This window comes from Oncorhynchus masou, unplaced genomic scaffold, assembly GCF_036934945.1.
Source record: "Oncorhynchus masou masou isolate Uvic2021 unplaced genomic scaffold, UVic_Omas_1.1 unplaced_scaffold_13___fragment_2___debris, whole genome shotgun sequence".
Classification (NCBI taxonomy): domain Eukaryota; kingdom Metazoa; phylum Chordata; class Actinopteri; order Salmoniformes; family Salmonidae; genus Oncorhynchus; species Oncorhynchus masou.
The window spans coordinates 69529-91604 of record NW_027016556.1 but is presented as its reverse complement, the minus strand read 5'-3'; the positions used below and the strand labels follow the sequence as shown (position 1 = coordinate 91604).

Below are 22076 nucleotides of genomic sequence, written 5' to 3'. Positions count from 1 at the left end.
AGGGAGAGAGAAACTAGCATTAGATTGAAGGGAGGGAGGGAGGGAGGGAGAGAGAAACTAGCATTAGGTTGAAGGGAGGGAGGGAGAGAGAGAGAAATGAGCATTAGATTGAGGGGAGGGAGGGAGAGAGAGAGAAACTAGCATTAGATTGAAGGGAGGGAGGAAGAGAGAGAGAGAAACTAGCATTAGATTGAGGGGAGGGAGGAAGAGAGAGAGAGAAACTAGCATTAGATTGAGGGGAGGGAGGAAGAGAGAGAGAAAACTAGCATTAGATTGAGGGGAGGGAGGGAGGGAGGGAGGGAGGGAGGGAGGGAGGGAGGGAGGGAGGGAGGGAGGGAGGGAGGGAGGGAGGGAGGGAGGGAGGGAGGGAGGGAGGATTGAAGGAAGGGAGGGAGAGAGAAACTAGCATTAGATTGAAGGGAGGGAGGGAGAGAGTAACTAGCATTAGATTGAGGGGAGGGAGGGAGAGAGAGAAAGTAACATTAGATTGAGGGGAGGGAGGGAGAGAGACACGAGCATTTGATTGAGGGGAGGGAGGGAGAGAGAAACTAGCATTAGATTGAGGGGAAGGGAGAGAGAAACTAGCATTAGATTGAGGGGAGGGAGGGAGAGTGAGACTAGCATTAGATTGAGGGGAGGGAGGGAGAGAGAGACTAGCATTAGATTGAGGGGAGGGAGGGAGAGAGAGACACTAACATTAGATTGAGGGGAGGGAGGGAGAGAGAGACACTAGCATTCGATTGAGGGGAGGGAGGGAGAGAGAGACACTAGCATTTGATTGAGGGGAGGGAGGGAGAGAGAAACTAGCATTAGATTGAGGGGAGGGGGGGAGAAACTAGCATTAGATTGAGGGGAGGGAGGGAGAGAGAAACTAGCATTACATTGAGGGAGGGAGGGAGAGAGAAACTAGCATTAGATTGAGGGGAGGGAGGGAGAGAGAGAAACTAGCATTTGATTGAGGGGAGAGAGGGAGAGAGAAAAGCATTAGATTGAGGGGGAGGGGGAGAGAAGACACAAGCATTAGATTGAGGGGAGGGAGGGAGAGAGAAACTAGCATTACATTGAGGGGAGGGAGGGAAAGAGAAACTAGCATTAGATTGAGGGGAGGGAGGGAGAGAGAAACTAGCATTACATTGAGGGGAGGGAGGGAAAGAGAAACTAGCATTAGATTGAGGGGAGGGAGGGAGAGAGAAACTAGCATTCGATTGAGGGGAGGGAGAGAGAAACTAGCATTAGATTGAGGGGAGGGAGGGAGAGAGAAACTAGCATTAGATTGAGGGGAGGGAGGGAGAGAGAAACTAGCATTCGATTGAGGGGAGGGAGAGAGAGAGTTCAAACATTAGCTGAAGGCTAACAACAGAGAGAGAGAGAGAGAGAGAGAAACACAGGGGAGGGGGAGAGAAGGAAAGAGAAAAGAGACCTGTCTCGCACCTTGGTTGCCATGGGCACCCTGAGGCAGGGAGTGGGTGAGGTTGGGCAGATCGTTGCCATGGTTACCGTCCTCCCAGGGACACACGTCCACGCTGTTCCACCTCCTCAGCTGTTTTAGCCACCAACACTTCTGCTCCGTCTTACAGTGGGGGTTTAGCACGATGCACATCCACAGAGCACCTGTATATATACACACACACACACACACAAAAATAAAAATGTGTCCAGCGTTGTTATTTAGCGACACTAAAGAAATGGGTTTTAAAGTTCATCCAACTTTTCAAAGTCTAGGGTTTAGAAAGTTATCCGATCAATTCTTTCACTCCAAACAATTTGAAGGTAGTCGCATACTTAGTAGATGCAGTCTTGAACTGACACACAATACAACTGTTCACGCACTGTCACAGACACACATCAATACTAGCTAGGTAAACAGAAACAAACTAAAGAGTGAAGAAGTCTCAGAGGATATTACAACACATTCTGGGATATATAGGACGATGGTGTCACAAAGACAAACCAAAAACACATGCACGTGTACACACACACACAGCTATTACAACTACAATTGGACATTAGGCAACGATTGATGGACGAAAGGGGGAGAAAAATGTTGAGAAACGCGGAGAGGGACAAGGAGGGAGGGAGAGAAAAAAGAAATGGAGATAAAGTAGAGAAGGAATGAAGGAAGGCTTTGTGTCTGGAGGAGACAAGTAACGGCCCTGAGGTGGAGGGAAAAACAAAAGAAGAAAGCAGCCGAGAGGCAGCATTTGCCACACATCAAGCAGTCAGAGAAGGACTCTGGGAGAGACTGATGTCTGGACTTCAAAGCATCGTTACACTTCCAAAAACACAAACTAAAGCAGCCAAACTTCCACAATGTGGGTGTGTGTTCATCTGTCTGACAAAGCCATCCCTAAAAAGCAGAGAACAAGGCCAGAAGCAAAAGAGACAACTAAAACAAAACAACAAAGGCTGGAGATAAAACAGCAGTCATTGTCATGGTAACAGACCAGTGGGATTCTGAGTTCTGACTGTCCGTCTAGTGATTAGGAGTAAACAACCAGTAATCCATTCAAAGACCGACGCTTAGTCTCTGCGCCTACCCGCAGGGGCGGTCCTCATTCACACATGAGCAGGAGAGCAGAACCAACATAACACAGGCTACACACGTGTGTGTGTGTGATCTGTACTAACGCGAGTACTTCCTATCCACAGTAGTATGGTGGATAGCATGTGTCGGTGACAGTGGCATAGATTCATAATAAAAACAACAGCATGCAAGGAAGATCGTTTGTTGTACAGTACATACAATTTTCGTCCAGGACAGCCTGAATTCTTCAGGGCATTCTACAAGTTGTTGGAAACGTCAAGCTGATGCAACGGCATCACGCAGTTGCTGCAGATTGGACGACGGAACATTCATGCTGCGAACAGCACGTTCCATCTCATCCCAACGATGCGAACAGCCTGTTCCATCTCATCCCAACGATATTTGGTTGAGGTCTGGGGACTGACCAGGCCACTCAAGTAAACTGAACTCGACGTCATGTTCCAGGCAACGTTTTTCCCCTCCTCAATTGTCCAGTGTTGGTGATCGCATGCCCACTGGAGATGCTTCTTCCTGTTTTAGCTGATAGGAGTGGAACCCGGTGTGGTCGTCAGCTGCAATAGCCCATCCATGACAAGGACCGATATGTTGTGTGTGTTCTGAGATGCCATTCTGCACACCACTGTTGTACTGCTCCATTATTTGCCTGTTAGCTTGCACGATTCTTGTCATCATCTTCAACCTCTCATCAAAAAGCTGTTTTTGTCCACAGGACTGCCGCTGACTGGATGTTTTTCGTTTGTTGCACCATTCTCTGTAAACACTAGACACTGTTGTGCATGAAAAGCCCAGGGGGCCAACTGTTTCTGAGATACTGGAACAGGTGCGCCTGGCACCAACGATCATACCACTCTCCTCAAACTTGATGATTGAGTTGGAGGCGTGCGTGGCCACGCAGTCGTGGGTGAACAGGGAGTACAGGAGAGGGCTCAGAACGCACCCTTGTGGGGCCCCAGTGTTGAGGATCAGCGGGGTGGAGATGTTGTTGCCTACCCTCACCACCTGGGAGCGGCCCGTCAGGAAGTCCAGTACCCAGTTGCACAGGGCGGGGTCGAGACCCAGGGTCTCGAGCTTGATGACGAGCTTGGAGGGTACTATGGTGTTAAATGCCGAGCTGTAGTCGATGAACAGCATTCTCACATAGGTATTCCTCTTGTCCAGATGGGTTAGGGCAGTGTGCAGTGTGGTTGAGATTGCATCGTCTGTGGACCTATTTGGGCGGTAAGCAAATTGGAGTGGGTCTAGGGTGTTAGGTAGGGTGGAGGTGATATGGTCCTTGACTAGTCTCTCAAAGCACTTAATGATGACGGAAGTGAGTGCTACGGGGCGGTAGTCGTTTAGCTCAGTTACCTTAGCTTTCTTGGGAACAGGAACAATGGTGGCCCTCTTGAAGCATGTGGGAACAGCAGACTGGTATAGGGATTGATTGAATATGTCCGTAAACACACCAGCCAGCTGGTCTGCGCTTGCTCTGAGGGCGCGGCTGGTGATGCCGTCTGGGCCTGCAGCCTTGCGAGGGTTAACACGTTTAAATGTTTTACTCACCTCGGCTGCAGTGAAGGAGAGTCCGCATGTTTCCGTTGCAGGCCGTGTCAGTGGCACTGTATTGTCCTCAAAGCGGGCAAAAAAGTTATTTAGTCTGCCTGGGAGCAAGACATCCTGGTCCGTGACTGGGCTGGTTTTCTTTTTGTAGTCCGTGATTGACTGTAGACCCTGCCACATACCTAATAAACTGTCCGGTGAGTATGTGTGTACTCACCGGCCAGGAAACACCCGTGCTCAGGTCTTTTCAACGCAGGTCTGACCAATCGGATTCCACGCTTCAAAATTGCTTCGATCACGTGGACTGGGATATGTTCCGGATAGCCTCAGACAACATTGATGTATACGCTGACTCGGTGAGCGAGTTTATTAGCAAGTGCATCGGTGATGTTGTATCCACAGTGACTATTAAAACCTTCCCTAACTAGAAACCGTGGCAGCAGTCGCGCAAAACAAAGCGCGAACCACTACTTTTAATCATGGCAAGGCGACCGGAAACATGACCGAATACAAACAGTGTAGCTATTCCCTCTGCAAGGCAATCAAACAAGCTAAGCGTCAGAATAAAGACAAGGTAGAGTCGCAATTCAATGGCTCAAACAAGAGACGCATGTGGCAGGGTCTACAGTCAATCATGGATTACACAAAGTAAATCAGCCCCGTCGCGGACATCAACGTCTTGCTTCCAGACAAATTAAACAACTTCTTTGCTCGCTTTGAGGACAGTGCCACTGACACGGCCCGCTACCAAAAGCTGTGGGCTCTCCTTAACCGTGGCCAATGCGAGTAAAACCCTGCCGGCACAGACGGCATCCCGAGCCGCGTCCTCAGAGCATGTGCAGACCAGCTGGCTGGTGTGTTTACGGACATATTCTGCAGTCTGCTGTGCCCACATGCTTCAAGAGGGCCACCATTAGTTTTCTTGGGTACAGGAACAAAGTAACGGAGCTAAACGACTATCGCCCCGTAGCACTCACTTCCGTCATCATGAAGTTCTTTGAGACTAGTCAAGGATCATATCACCTCCACCCTACTGGACACCCTAGACCCACTGCAATTTGCTTACCGCCCCAATAGAACCACAGACAACACAATCACAATCACATTGCACACTGCCCTAACCCATCTGGACAAGAGGAATACCTATGTAAGAATGCTGTTCAGACTACAGCTCAGCATTTAACACCATAGCACCCTCCAAACTCATCATTAAACTTGAGACCCTGGGTCTCGACCCCACCCTGTGCAACTGGGTCCTGGACTTCCTGACGTGCAACTAGATGCACAAGCATTTCGCTACACTCGCATTAACATCTGCTAACCATGTGTACGTGAATAATAACATTTGATTTGAATGAACTAAATCTGAATTAATTCTGCTGCCCATTAGTGTGTGTGCTCACCTAGTTCATCCCAGAGCTGTCTGTACTTGTCTGTCATGGTGGTGCCCTGCTGTCTCCACAGTGCCAGGCGAGGGTCGGCCATGAACTGTTCTGTGATCAGTGTTAACATCCTGGCACCGTTGGAGTCACGCATACGAAGCATCTCCCTCACCTATGGGACAAGGAGGACAGCATCCATGTGTGTAATGGAATCAGAGAGCTTAAAGCAGGCAGATATTAAAACCAGGGGGGGGCAAGGGTGTTAATGGTCAGCCAGTCTTTACATAACGGTCAAGACATTATGCTAACAAAATATTTTCCATTAGTGCTAGGGTTTAGGCTGTGTCCCTAATGGCACCCTATCCCTATGTAATGCACTACTTCTGACCAGAGTCCATAACATATTTATTATGTAATGCACTACTTCTGACCAGAGTCCATAACATATTCATTATGTAATGCACTACTTCTGACCAGAGTACATAACATATTCAGTATGTAATGCACTACTTCTGACCAGAGTCCATAACATATTCATTATGTAATGCACTACTTCTGACCAGAGTCCATAACATATTCATTATGTAATGCACTACTTCTGACCAGAGTCCATAACATATTCATTATGTAATGCACTACTTCTGACCAGAGTACATAACATATTCATTATGTAATGCACTACTTCTGACCAGAGTCCATAACATATTCATTATGTAATACACTACTTCTGACCAGAGTACATAACATATTCATTATGTAATGCACTACTTCTGACCAGAGTACATAACATATTCATTATGTAATGCATTACTTCTGACCAGAGTCCATAACATATTCATTATGTAATGCACTACTTCTGACCAGAGTCCATAACATATTCATTATGTAATGCATTACTTCTGACCAGAGTCCATAACATATTCATTATGTAATGCACTACTTCTGACCAGAGTCCATAACATATTCATTATGTAATGCACTACTTCTGACCAGAGTGGGTAACATATTCATTATGTAATGCATTACTTCTGACCAGAGTACATAACATATTCATTATGTTTCTGACCAGAGTACATAACATATTCATTATGACATTAGGTTAAATCTACACTAGACCAGAGTACATAACATATTCATTATGTAATGCACTACTTCTGACCAGAGTTGATAACATATTCATTATGTAATGCATTACTTCTGACCAGAGTCCATAACATATTCATTATGTAATGGACCAGAGTCCATAACATATTCATTATGTAATGCATCACCAGAGTCCATAAAAATTCATTATGTAAAACTTCTCCAGAGTCCATAGCATATTCATTATGTAATGCACTACTTCTGACTAGAGTCCATAACATATTCATTATGTAATGGGCTACTTCACCAGACTAACATATTCATTATGTAATGCATTACTTCTGACCAGAGTCCATAACATATTCATTATGTAATGCACTACTTCTGACCAGAGTCCATAACATATTCATTATGAAATGCATGACAGAGTCATAACATATTCATTATTAATGAGTTTGACCAGAGTCCATAACATATTCATTATGTAATGCACTTTCACCAGAGTAATAACATATTCAGTATTAAAGTTGTACACCAGAGTCCATAGCATATTCAGGAGGAGAGTACTACTTCTGACCAGAGTCCAAACATATTCAGTGTCTAATAATGAGGAGAGGGGGAAGTTACCTTACTGAACAGCAGGTTGAACTTGGTAATAGTTGTTTCCCAGAGCCGTGGTAGGCCTCCCCCAAACAAGGGCACTGCGTTTCATCCTCCTCTGGACCTGCTCGCCTCCCTACCACTGAGGAAGTACAGTTCCCGCTCAGCCCAGTCAAAACTGGCTCCTGCCCCCCAATGGTGGAACAAACTCCCTCACGGCCAGGACAGCGCAATCACCACCTTCCGAGACACCTGAAACCCCACCTCTTTAAGGAATTACCTAATAGAATAAATAACTTCTCACCCCCCCTTAAATGATTTAGATGCACTATTGTAAAGTGGCTGTTCCACTGGATGTCATAAGGTGAACCTGAATTTGTAGGAGCTCATAAGAGCTCTGTGACTAAATGTAAATTAAATTTCATTATGTAATGCCTTGTTGACCAGGGTCCACAACATATTCATTATGTAATGCATTTCTGACCAGAGTCCATAACATATTCATTATGTAATGTTCTGACCAGAGTCCATAACATATTCATTAAATGCAATCTGACCAGAGTCCATAACATATTCATTATGTAATGCCTCTTCTGACCAGAGTCCATTATTCATTATGTAATGCATTAAAACCAGGTCCATATATTCATTATGTAATGCACTACTTGGACAGAGTCCATAACATATTCATTATGTAATGCATTACTTTTGACCAGAGTCCATAATCATACTCATTATGTAATGCATTACTTCTGACCAGAGTCCATAACATATTCATTATGTAATGCACTACTTCTGACCAGATCACAATCAATGTCCTCAGTGGGGACTTTCACAAATATTTGACATTAGTTTAAATCTACACTAGAAGAGCATATGATAATGCAAAGTTGACACAGCATTTAGTCTTCTCTACACAAGAGGAGTGTAAGTGTACATCAAGGACTAAAAACAATGTCAAACCTCAACAATGGCACTGTTTAATCTACATGCCAACTGCCATGGTAATGGGCCTTCAGACTAACAGAGGCTTTGATGTGAACAGAAACAACTTGGCGGTGGAAATTCCCCAGTAGAAATGCATGCAGCATTTTGATGTTAATGAGTTTGTATATGAAAAGGAGTTGTGTTTCAGCTAGTAATACTAGTCGTTTTAAAGTTGTACATAGAGAAGCTGTGAGGAGGAGAGTACTCTGTACCAGACTGAAAATATTCAGTGTCTAAAGGAGGAGAGGGGGGGGTTACCTTACTGAACAGCAGGTTGAGTTGTTTCCCAGAGCCGTGGTATCCTCCCTGAGAGAGGAAGAGTTTCACCTGCTCCTGGACCTGCTCCTCATCCAAGTGCCAACAGTTCTCATCATCTACACTGGCTCCTGCCGTGGGATCCGGGGCCCCTGCACACAGAGATACGACACAAATTATTAATTGAATAAATAACTCTAAAATAATATATCTACTTCAGGCAACTTGTGGAGCTGGGTAAACCTGAGAGAGGAGTCATATTCCTCTGTATATTATTACTATTGTCTTCCTCTCTGCCTTGTTGGGAAGGGCCTGTGAAACCAAAAGAGTGATCGTTTTCACCAAGCATGTGACAAATGCAATTGTACAAGCCTTCATTGACGTTCGACTATAAAATAAAAGTGAAGGAGGGAGAGAGAGAAAGAGGGAGGGAGGATAGAGGGAGAGAAAGGAGGGAGGGAGGATGTAGAGGAAGGATGGAGGGAGAGAAACACACACACACACACACACAGAAACAGGGACATATACAGGGAGACAAATGAGGGACCTGGTTGATCTCGGAGTTAGGACAGTATCTCATCAGCCAGTTTCTGTGCGGTGGGCAACACCTCCGTATGATGCACTGATATCAGGTACTGGACAAACTTCTGCAGCTGATCTCGGCTCATCTGGAACAGCGTCTCTGAGATGGGCAGGTGCATTTGACCTGATCGGGATAGAGGGAGGGCCAGCGATATAGAGGGAGAGAAGATGTCCTTGTTGCCGAGCTACAGGTTACTGCCGAATCTTACAGGGAGGGGACGCTCACGCTGCAGATTATCTCAGGCTGAGAGGACGGGAGGGGTTAGGATATCCAGATGAAACCCTGGGAAGGAAACAAAAAGAGTGATTTATTGTACAAGCCTTCAACGTGGCATCGACTATAAAATAAAAGTGAAGGAGGGAGAGAGAGAAAGAGGGAGGGAGGATAGAGGGAGAGAAAGGAGGGAGGGAGGATGTAGAGGAAGGATAAGGGAGAGAAAGAGGAGAGAGGGAGAGAAAGAGGGAGGGGGAGGATATAGAGAGAGAGAAAGAGGAGAGAGGGAGGATATAGAGGGAGAGAAGATAGAGGGAGAGAAAGAGGAGAGGGAGGATACAGGGAGAGAAAGAGGGAGGGGGAGGATATAGAGGGAGAGAAAGAGGGAGGGGGAGGATATAGAGGGAGAGAAAGAGGGAGGGGGAGGATATAGAGGGAGAGAAAGAGGGAGGGGGAGGATATAGAGGGAGAGAAAGAGGGAGGGGGAGGATATAGAGGGAGAGAGGAATAGAGAGGAGGGGGAGGATACTGGGAGAGAAAGAGGGAGGGGGAGGATATAGAGGGAGAGAAGGAGAGGAGGGAGAGAAAGAGGGAGGGGGAGGATATAGAGGGAGAGACAGAGGAGAGAGGGAGGAAATAGAGGGAGGAAATAGAGGGAGAGACAGGAGAGAGGGAGGATATATATTTTTTTACACCTTTATTTAATCTTTATTTAACTAGGCAAGTCAGTTAAGAACATTCTTATTTTCAATGACGGCCTAGGAACGGTGGGTTAACTGCCTCGTTCAGGGGTAGAAAGACAGATTTTCACCTTGTCAGCTCGGGGGATCCAATCTTGCAACCTTACAGTTAACTAGTCCAACGCAATAACGACCTGCCTCTCTCTCATTGCACTCCACAGGGAGACTGCCTGTTACGCAAATGCAGTAAGCCAAAGTAAGTTGCTAGCTAGCATTAAAGTTATCTTATAGTTATCTTATAAAAAACAATCAATCATAATCACTAGTTAACTACACATGGTTGATGATATTACATAATAATCGGTATCAGTGTTGAAAAATCATAAATCGGTCGACCTCTAGAGGACATAGAAGCCCAAACCTCTAAAACCTTTAAACAACATACACAAAAACATCAGGCATGGGAGATGTATATTAAATCAAACAATTCATTACAAAGCCATGTCCTCTCAATAAAAGGCATGCCATGTGTAACGGTAGACCTTCATAAACCTTATGAAAGAAGTGGAAAGATATATTCCATATACCCCTAACATCAAATTATGACCACATTGAATACAGAGCGAAGTCCTGTGGCACGGAATCAAATCAACGGAAACAGAGACTGCAGGTTGGGTCAGCAATGATAGCAAGACAGATACTGTGTGTTAGAGTGAATAATAGAGCTGGCTCATTTTAATAGTGTTTGATCTCCTGAGCTCTGCATTTCCAGAGGCGGGGGGTTACTATGCATCTATGAATATGCATGAGGAGGGCGGGGCTGCAAGTGCCAGTCTAGAACACACACTGATGAGCATATGAAAGAGACCCAGCCAGCGTGAGACCATGCATTTATTAATATTGGGGAGGGGCCAGGGAGACAGAGTGTGTTATTAATTAATTTATGCGCTGAGGAGAGAGTTAGAGAGATAAAGATGAAAACGTATCGGGGCCAAGTGGAGACATGCATGTATAAATCCACTTACCAAAGATCTGTGAGTGCTGTGATTTCAGGAGTGTATTAACAGGGATATCTAAGCTGCCACAGCTACACGACATGGGGCCTGTGTGTGTGTGTGTGTGTGTGTGTGTTCTCCAGCCTTTCCCAGTCCAACGAGTTGAATAACAGAACATCAGAAACATGCGGCTCAAAGACAACTTGGCAGCTCTGATACACTTCCAAAGGGGTGTAACACCTACTGTAATTTATCTTTAGCAGACCAGAAATACACAACAGGCTGAATAGGAATAAAAAGTCAAACAAAAAGTTAAAAAGAATACAAAACGTATGCCAATCTCTTACAAGCAGATAAATTCCATAACATAACAAACACCAAGGTCTATCCCATTAAGACTGCTGCCCGGGGCTCTTTAGTGGGTCCTCCATCCATCTTAGTTATCTCCCTCACTGTTTGACAGATGGGTCAGTAATGACCTTTCTTCTTTCTCTCCTGTACATCGGTTTGGCCACCACAAACTAGTCCCACGTGAAAATGCATTTTAATGTAGCTAATTGCTGACCACAGGAATGTAACTATTTACACACCCTTCTCTCCCTCTTCCTCCCATCTGCTGGTTGGTATGAAATCTTCAGTATCTCATGTGCTAGCTATTAGACAGTGTTCCCCTCCCTGCCCCCCTCAGCCCCCTCCCAAAGTGCAGCTAAGGGCTGCTGTGTATTGGAGAGGCCAGGGCAGACATTTTTAGAACAAGGCCTGTGTGAGGTTGCCCTAGAAACACCCTCATGACCACTCTGGTGAAATCACACTTGGCTTCGAGAGAGAAACATAGAGCGTGAAAGCGCAAGAAGTAGAGAGTGTGTGTGCGTAAATCCACAAGGGCCCCCAGACCACCCATACACGTGGGGGCCCACATCAAAGCACTAGCCCAGATACTCCCTCTGCGCTTTGGAAACTGCATGAGTGGTGATAAGCCAGCAAGCTCTCTTGACCAGCTACAAGCCCTCCTTCCTCACATTCAGCAACATGGGGCCCCCAAAATACCAAACCCCTGCTCTCATTTCAGGGAGTAGGAGAGGCCACAGCCCCTCCAAAATTAACCCATGCAGACCCACAGGAGCAAGAATGTAGCCTTTATATATGGGGTCTTATAATAAAATTGGGTTGAGCATTCCCACATTAAGAGACCTAGTCGAGGCTAGAAGGCTGCTTGCCTAAGCACAAAAGCTCTCAGTGTGCAACCATCCACTAGGATAAATTAGATTGGGGAAATATATGTGTAATGCTCAATCAAATTAAGATTCCAAGTCGATGGAGAAAATTCAGCCTCAGGGGTGGTTGGCTCATTAACATTATTTGCAGAATTGGTTATAGTGAATGTCACTTTAAATCTAATATGACACAGTCGTGTGTGTGTGTGTGTCTTTTCCTCAATTGGATTTGCTCAACTCCTGTGTCCTCTCTCCTCCGTCTTCTCTGGCCTCCTTTAGAAAAAAGGTCAAAGGTAATCGACGAGAGGAGAGGGAAAGTGGTAGAAAATATGCTTGTATGAAATGAGACTCCTTCTCCAATCGCGCGGCATCATGCCAATGATGTTTACAGGGTGGAATCCAAAGTATAAAAGGTGATAACTATTTTGCTAGTAGTTGTGTATCGTAAGTGGTGTATCGTTTAAACGTTTGCATGCTTTTCTCCTTCGATGAAAACAATAGCTGGTTCAAATGGGGTTTGGCGGATTTCAAAACTCTTCTGCAAAAATTTCAGAAAGGATACACTTGTGCTTCCTCACCTAAAGGAGGCTATCGAGGAGGGGAGGACCGTCTGTTGCCTACTAACGAATTAGAGAGAGGAGAGAAGACAGAGCAGAGAGGACGGAGGAGAGACGGCAGATTTGTCCAAATAAGAAAAGGCCTGTGTGTGAAAGAAAGAAAGAAAGATGTAGGCCTATATAGACAAGGATAGAGAGAGGACAAGAGAAGCAAGGCTTGAGCTTTGACATTTAATCACATTACCACATGAGCAACAGACAGACAGGGAACAGCTCAATCCAGTTCTGTACCAAAGCAAGCCAGAGCCAAGGTCCATTTCAGCTCAGTAGAAGACCGCAGTAGAAGGGGAATGGATCCTATGTTGGTCAGAGGAATCCTCCAGTATATCTAAAAAAGCACAGAGCTCATTTGTAATTCCATATGGCCTGAATCAGAGGACCTGAGAGGAGATCTGACCAGCATGTGAAGAATGGTGCTCTACTGCAGGAGAGGAGAGAGGGTGGGGTGGAACCAGAGATGGGATAAATATCCCTATGGGCCCTGGTCAAAAGTAGTGCACTAGATAGGGAACAGGGCGCTATTTGGGATGGACAATTGGAGGTCTAGGGGGAAACTAACAACCCTTTGAAAAGTGAGTGAGCAATCTGTTCAGCCCGTAGGCCTATATTAGTGATGTCATTATCTAAAACAACCTCCGAAGGGCTGGCTGTATAACTCCAGAGGAAATCTGAGAAGGAAAGATTCCGAGGTTTTAGGGCGTGGGTGTACACCTCAGTCTTACTGGGAGTGGAGGGGCTTATGTGTATTCCAGTGGTGGCTGCTGAGAGGAGGACGGCACATAATAATGGCCAGAACGGCACAAATGGAATGGCATGCATTTGATACTCTTCCCCTGATTCCCCTCCAGTCATTACCACGAGCCCCAATTAAGGTGCCACCAACCTGTGGTGTATTCCCATGTGAGAGAGAGCCAGAGAATGAGAGTGGTCCTATAAGGAAGCCCTCATACAGAGACCATAAACACTGATCAATACATTTACACAAGGGACGCTGCTTTAGGAGTGTTGTAGTGTGTGTGTGGTCTAGGTGAGGGTCAAGCTGAAATAGCACAGCTGAGCACCAAGGGTGGTCATGTTTGTGCTATGACCTCTGAAACATCAAAGGCCTTGTCCTCCACAGGAGCAGTCACACCAACCAGAGCCAGCTGTAGCCTAGAAAATTAACCCTTTTCTGATTTTTTTTTACATTCTACGAATTTCAATTCCATTACTTCTACATGTGAATTTGACAGCAAATGTGCATATTGATCATCAGGAGGGTGTGTGTGTGTGTGTGTCTGGAGGTGTCATCCTGCGGCTACTTAAATGACAGTCGACTCTGGTCTAGCCGGGTGAAGCAGCTACGCGATCCATCAGGAATGACTTGCAATTTCCAAACTATCACTTACAAAATGGAGTCTAATTTTGCTGGATTGGACAGTCAGACCCAGTCTGTTTTACTGGCCTGTTGAGTGATTCTGGAGCTTGGCAGAGGACGGCTGTCTGACTAGCCGTGAGACATTCAACTGAATTATTTGGACAGCAGGGTTTTAGCAAGCCTCTTTGAAACCACATGCCTGCTTTGGACTCTCGGTCTATACATCCATCACAACCATGTGAAGAGTTATCAGGGAAATTAGAGATGTATGGAAATTAGCATGTGTAATTACCAAGAAAAGTCCCTCAAGAGAGTCTCTTGGCTGAAGATGAACGCAAGTGGTTGGTGTTTGAGTGTGTGTGTGTGTGTGTAAGTGTGTCTGAAGATGAATGCACTGAGGATCCATTGAAAAGTCATTGTCAGCTCTTTAAAGCAGGCTAAGTGTGTTTGTAAGGACAAGCCTCTACATCAAGAGGGGAATTACAGACAGTGACACATGAGGCTAGACCTAAACAGCTACAATGTCACGAGACTGGTACAAATCCAAACACAAAAGAAACACATGAAAAACATGGTTGGGTTTTGATGACGATGGCCAAGGGAAATCTGAATGTGCTTCTCACACACCTTCAAACAGAGAACCAGAGGGGAAGTAAAAAGAGAGTGTGTGTGTTAGGGGCGACTAGTTAGGAAGTAACCTTCCCTTTGCCCCTCCCATTCTGTTGAAAAAAAAATCAACTGACAGGCTAGACTCCCCCAAGCGCGCGCACACAAAAAAAATGTCCCTAAACCCTATCAAGGATAGTAAAACCAAACACACACACCTACCTGACTACTAAAGTATGCTTCCTACTCCCACAAACACAGCCCCTCTTTCTTTCTCCCTCCCCACAACAGTCACTCAGTGCTGCCTAGCCCTAAACTGACCTGCTGTGTGTGTGCTGACGTCACACACCAGACAAGAGGCACCACTCCAGACACACACATATAACGGCCTTAGACGAGGGGGAAGCAGCATTCCAGCACTGTGTTCACAAACACACAGGAAGCACTCAACTGTAGCAAAGGGTGAGGGATGGAGGGATTTGGCCGTGAGCCAGAGTTCCTCTGAGCTCTTCCCCTTTCTGCTCCAGCCAGCCACAGTTTGTGTAAAGCAGCCTTGCCAGTTCGGACTTAACCCCTCCCTTCCTGAAGTCAACCAGGTAATTTACCAGCAGCATCTAGAGTGTTCCAATTCTGATTTACCAACGCCACAACCCCCACGCCGCACACACACAAGCAGCCCACAGTCCAAGATAACGATGGCTAAAAGCACACACATACATTTAACAACTAGCAAAAAATATATATTTTACCTTTATTTAACTAGGCAAGTCAGTTAACTTATTTGGGACTGGGGGCAGTATTGAGTAGCTTGGAAAATAAGGTGCCCAGAGTAAACTGCCTGCTACTCAAGCCCAAAAGCTAAACAAATATATCATTATTAGATTTGGGATAGAAAACAATCTGAAGTTTCTAAAACAGTTTGAATGATGTCTGAGTATAACAGAACTCATATGGCAGGCAAAAACCTGAGAAAAAATCCAACCAGGAAGTGGGAAATCTGAGGTTTGTAGTTTTTCAAGTCGTTGCCTATCGAAAAGTGTCTATGGGGTCAAATTGCACTTCCTAGGGCTTCCACTAGATGTCAACGGTCGTTAGAACCTTGTTTCAGGCTTCTACTGTGAAGGGGGAGAGAATGAGAGCTGTTTGAGTCAGGTGTCTGGCAGAATGCCATGAGCTCAGTCTCGTGCATGCCCATGAGAGTTAGCTGCGTTCCTTTTCCTTTCTAAAGACAAAGGAATTGTCCAGTTGAAACATTATTGAAGATGTATGATAACATCCTAAAGATTGATTCTATACATGCTTCTACGAACTGTAATATAACTTTTTTGACTTTTCGTCTGAACCTTCGCCTGGACTTGCCTGCGCCTCGTGCGTTTGGATTTGTGAACTAAAGTAAAGTCTATTTGAAATATGACAGCGGTTGCATTAAGGAGAAGTTTATCTATAATTCCATGCATAACACTTGTATATCTTTTATCAATGTTTATTATGAGAATTTCTGAGAATTTCTGTAATTTGATGTGGCTCTCTGCACTTTCACCAGATGTTTGTTTGAGACAATGCCTTTCTGAACATAAAGATGAACTTTATCAAACAAAACACACGATTATTGTGTAACATGAAGTTCTGTGAGTGCTATCTGATGAAGATCACAGGTTAGGGATTTATTTAATTGCTATTTCTGAATTTTGTGAGGGCTCTCCTTGGCTGGAAAATGGCTTTATGGTTTTCTGTGACTAGGTGCTGACCTAACATGATTGTTTGGTGTGCTTTCGCCGTAAAGCCTATTTGAAATCGGCCACTGTGGCTGGATTTACAAAAAGTTTATCTTTAAAATGGTGTGAAATACTTGCATGTTTGAGGAATTTATTTATGGGATTTCTGTTGTTTTGAATTTGGCGCCCTGCAATTTCACTGGCTGCTGGCGAGGTGGGACGCTAGCGTCCCACATATCCCAGAGAGGTTAATTAAGAACAAATTCTTATTTTCAAATGATGGCCTAGGAACAGTAGGTTAACTGCCTTGTTCAGGGGCAGAACAACAGATTTTTACCTTGTCAGCTCGGGATTCAATCTTGCAACCTTTCACTTACTAGTCCAACGCTCTAACCACTAGGCTACCTGTCGCCCCAATCCAGAATGCATGGGTGAGAGAAGGAGTGGGGATACCTTGGAACACACAAGCACAGCACCCCCTCGTCCTGTCACGCAGAGAGAAAAATGAAACAGAATGGCAGCTTGGAAGACAACCCCACGAACCCCAATATCTTTGTTTGGCATTTTGCATTCACTGTCGTAGTGAGTTTCCTGCTTACTGTCCTAAGAGCCCAAATCAATAAGACTACACTTCTCAAACTCACCCACTACTCAAACATTACTCCTATCATCTCTTGGTTTGCAGTCACACAATGAATATCCATTTATGAATGACATGGTTTCAAGTGGTAGCCTATACACACAATTCCTAATTGAAAAGACAAAGACGGCTGCACAGAGGGCTCAGAAGCCCAACATCCCATATACACTAATTCCCTCACGGCTCCAGGAGCTGATTATCTCCCATACGAATCACAAAGGCATGTGACCGCACATACGGTGCGAGACACGCGTATCACTATGCCGTCTTACCTTTACATTTAGACGACATCACATAGACCTACACTGAGCCCGGTTGCTCAAATGACTCCTTATTCAGTGCACTACTTTAGACCAAAGCCACTGTGGAATATGTTCAGGATAGGGTGTTATTTGAGCTCGTCTTTGTCCTTCCTGAACCTGCCTTTGTCTAGCTATGTATCCCAGAGTGGGCCGTGCGGCGCTGAACCTGTACCATGTCAGAGGTAATACATCAGACATGACATCTTCTACCCCCAAACAGAAATGACAAGTGTCATTCTTCACACTAACCACAGCGGACAAAGCCAGGAACAGGAGGAAGGATGGAATGGAGGGGGAGGGGGGGTGCTCACGTTTAATATCACTTGACACGCGTCATCTAGCATCTCTCAGCCCTCCGCTGAGGCTGTGTAAAAGCTTCAGCCGTCATACACACACATCAAACAAAGACCAAAACAAACATCTCACGAGCCCAGCGCTGCTATCGACAGATACTGAGGAGGAGAAGAGAAATACAGTTCTATTCACCTGCCTGTAAATGCTGTGGTCAAAACTCCTGCCTGTCGGCAACTCCTGTAAATATTGACATTGAGGTTAAGGATGTTCTCTCATGGGCAGGCTATCAATGGATAGCTAACATTGTCTCTTAACGCTGTAAGCATCTTACATTATACAGTACCACTTTTCTTATCTCACACAAACACATGGTGGCAAAGAGTGGGCCTACTGAATGCGTCGATGACTTGCCTAAGAGTGGTTACTAGAATAGGGAACTGAGTCCTCCGAATAGGTCTGTAGATACTTTAGGTTTCGTCTCTCCAGCTAAACGCAGACAGCTGATCTTATCAAAACCCTTTCAGAACCCTATTCCGGTGAAATGGCTCTCATTGCATGTAAATAACTACCCTTTATTGATGGATGATTGAGAGAAATTGCCCACTACTAGAGAGAAGGGAATATTTCCCCTAGAGCTCTTTGTTGACATGGGTGTAGCCATGATAATACTGGCTGGTTGTCTAAGTGATCCCCCACAGGGAGTGGTATTTGACCATCACCAGGTAGGCAGCCCCAACACACCGTCTGGCAGGTCAGCCCATCAATGATTCACAAGTCTATTCTATTCAATTCCATTATATTACATTACATTAGACAACACAAGGCTGTGTTATTGACTGCTTGAATCAACACCATATGTAAATATGCTACCTCTGACTAATCATATTAATGAAATGTTTAATCTGTTGTGTGTTTTGAGATCGTCATTATACTCCATTTGAGATGATACAGTGGATACACCGGGTAGGGATTGGGTGGGGTTGGGAGATCCCCCCCCCCTCCCAGCTGATCAAGATGGCATCCGTCCTTGAATTAGGTCAATGAGTTTGTCAAAAAGAGAGCGCGAGCGTGATCTCTGGACTAATGGGGTTATGGGAGCAGAACCAAGCAGCTGGTTTAAGCAGAGTTCATCATATTCATCACATTGGTTAGACAGCTAATTACAGCTACAGGCCAATACGCTTACATGTGGAAACACTCACACACACACACACTAAGGCTGGGCGAAATGGCCTAAAAATCATGGGGGTTCAAAATATGCATTCCGATTTTTGGGCCATATATCTAAAAGGAGCATTGTTGTACATCTAACTCTAGAGTCTAAGCTGGGGGGGGGGGGGGGGGTATATTCACACCCTGAATTTGAAATTGATTCAATTGAGATGTTTTGGCCACTGGCCTACACACAATACCCCATTATGTCAAAGTGAAAGTATGTTTTTAGATTATTTTTTTTACTAATGATTTAAAAATGTGTCAATAAGTATTCAACCCCTTTGTTATGGCAAGCCTAAATTTGCTTAACAAGTCACTGTGTGCAATAATAGTGTTTAACGTGATTTTTTTATGACTACCGCATCTCTGTACCCCAAACATACAATTATCTGTAATGTCCCCCAGTTGCGCAGTGAATTTCAAACACAGATTAAACCACAAAGACCAGGGATGTTTCTCAATGCATTGCAAAGGGCCCCTCTATTGGTAGATAAACAAAAGCAGACAATGAATATCCCTTTAAGCATGGTGAAGTTATTAATTACACTTTGGATGGTGCATCAACACACCCAGTCACTACAAAGATTTCACCATGAGGCCAATGGTGACTTTAAAACAGTTAAAATTCAACAGCTGTGATGGGAGAAAACTGAGGATGGATCAACCACATTGTAGTTACTCCACAATACTAACCTAATTGGCAGAGTGAAAAGGAAGCCTGTACAGAATAAAATATTCCAAAACATGCATCCTGTTTGCAAAATGGGACTAAAGTAATACTGAAAAAAATAAGCAAAGCAATTTTTGTCCTGAATACAAAGTGTTATGTTTGGGGCAAATACAACACATAACTGAGTATCGCTCTCCATATTTTAAAGCATAGTGGTGGCTGCATCAAGTTGTGGGAATGCTTGTAATCATTAAGCACTGGTGAGTTTTTCAGGATAAAAAAATAAAACAGAATAGTGCTAACCACTGTCAAAATCCTAGAGGAAAACATTGTTCAGTCGGCTTGTCACCAGACACTGGGAGATTAATTCACCTTTAAGCAGGACAATGTACTAAAAACACAGGAAGTTTATTTTAAAGTGTCGGTCCTATTTCTGAGATAGAAGATCAGGATTTTTTTTTTTAAATGGACACATATTTGACCCCTTTTAGGCACTACTTCCATATTTAACAGGTACCAGACTACCTTCAGGCGAGTCTTGTGGGTGTCCTAGAGCAAAACAAGCAACATGTACATTCCATATAGGGGCCATAGTTTGTAGGTCAAACCGTACATACATTTACGTGAGAAGAGCGATTTTTTCTGACACACTACTGTAGCTCTGCCACCTTTCACCGCAGATGCAGAAGGCCAAAAATCGATAACTCTCGCTTAATTAAAGCTACCCCCTACTTTTTTCAATTCCCGCCTGAAGACATACCCAAATCTAACTGCCTGTAGCTCAGGCACAGAACCAAGGATATGCATATTCTTGGTACCATGTGAAACAAAACACTCTGAAGTTTGTGTAAATGTGAATTGAATGTAGGAGAATATAACACAATAGATATGGTTTAGATAATACAATGAAGAAAACCATACGTTTATTTTTATTGTTGTATCATCATCTTTAAAATTAACAAATAAAACAAACATTCAGATAGGATGATGGGGACAATTTCAGTGAAAAACATAAGAGGGCAACAGTACTTGTGCAAAGTTTCAGAATGATAACTTCCAAAATGAGTGTGCTACATGACATTTATCATGAAGTCACCCAGGTGTCCCACACAAGTAGCCCAAATGTACCCAAGTGGCCAAATTGGTGAAGTTATACATTTTGAATGGAACAACTATATACAAAACACCAAAATGGTATTCTAACACCCCCCCCAAAAAAAAAAAATTGAGAAAAAAAAACATGGGGAAAAAAATATATACATTTACAAAATAACACTTTCAATATTAGGAAGACCCTCAGTCCTCTACACAATATTATGCTGCTGATGCCAGGTGCCATAGCACATCCATGGCTGCAGAAATACATTTGGGCAGATGAACACCACTTGTGGCAGGAGCTGGATGAACCAGCTTCAGTGGGGGATGGACACCTTGGCACTGGGGGCTCCCATTCAGAGTCAGTGTCACTGAAAGAAAATGTTCAGTTAGAATAGTTTCACATATGAGCCCTGTATCAACAGGTATAATAAACAGATATATATAGAGTACAGGGAACATAAGGTTGAATATATTATTATAGACCTGCTAGATCTACTGTCTCATTTATATTATATTATGACATTTCAGCTAGATCTACTGTTTCTATTATATTATGACAGACCAGCTAGATCTACTGTTTCTATTATATTATGACAGACCAGCTAGATCTACTGTCTTTATTATATTACAACAGACCAGCTGTATCTACTATCTCCATTTGATTGAGGAATTGTCCTCAATCAATTTCTTCTAACACTGTGTGTACATCTGTATATCTAGACTTAGATTAGGCTTTCCTTGACTTAGTCGCGATACTGATTGATATACAAACAGCTGAAAATGCGCTTTACCAAAACAATGCTGTGCGCAACATGCGTGGCTCCTTCCGGTATGAATCGTCAATGGCGAATGAACCTCTTTACGCCGGAGTTTACTACATGGGTTGGTCTTCCAAAACATAAACATTACATATTGCCGTTTACCTCAGCTCATTGGCTATCTACCCAGCTAGATTTCAAGACGATCAGTGGTCATTGGGTTAAAATACAGTCAATCAACGAAACAGCGGGCAAATCATTGGTGCACAATGATGTCATTACTTGTCAAATCGGTTTCTTTCAGTCAATACGTCCTGCGAAATGACCCATCAGGTTTGCTTGTGTTACAAACAAACAAACCAGTTGATTGCAATGAAACCAAACATGACTGGAAAAGTCACGTTTTGTGTGTGTATTTACCTCGAATGTGTCGTCGAAAATGGAATGAGACGGAATTCACGACACAAGAGGTTCACAAAATGTTGTGTTAGGCTACAAAAATTGATTTTATCAAACAAAAGACCATTCATTGGGTAGCATGGGCATTGAGATTGCAAACAGAGGAAGATCGTCAAACAATTTATTTTATTGCAGTTTGTGATTTTGTTACACCTGTCCTGGTTGAAATAGTTTGTTTTTTTAATGGGGCTCGATCCTCAGATAATCGCATTGTATTCTTTCGCAGTAAATCAATTTTTAAAATCTGACAATGCAGTTGGATTAGCAAG

At 44.1% G+C, this 22076-nt stretch overlaps 2 protein-coding genes across 2 annotated transcripts in view; both read right to left on the bottom strand.

The window, feature by feature from the left end:
• Positions 1-10965, bottom strand: part of LOC135538864 (zinc finger SWIM domain-containing protein 6-like) — a 19621-nt gene extending 8656 nt beyond the window's left edge. The window contains exons 1-4 of the mRNA XM_064964747.1: positions 10893-10965; positions 8395-8543; positions 5488-5638; positions 1432-1611 (exon numbers count right to left, since the gene is read on the bottom strand). Of these exons, the coding sequence (XP_064820819.1) occupies positions 1432-1611; positions 5488-5638; positions 8395-8543; positions 10893-10965 (553 nt within the window). The remainder of the gene's footprint in view (positions 1-1431; positions 1612-5487; positions 5639-8394; positions 8544-10892) is intronic.
• A 9738-nt stretch (positions 10966-20703) lies between these two features.
• Positions 20704-22076, bottom strand: part of LOC135538863 (zinc finger SWIM domain-containing protein 6-like) — a 28225-nt gene continuing 26852 nt past the window's right edge. Inside the window, exon 2 of the mRNA XM_064964746.1 lies at positions 20704-20958. Within this exon, the coding sequence (XP_064820818.1) occupies positions 20807-20958 (152 nt within the window). The 3' untranslated portion in view covers positions 20704-20806. The remainder of the gene's footprint in view (positions 20959-22076) is intronic.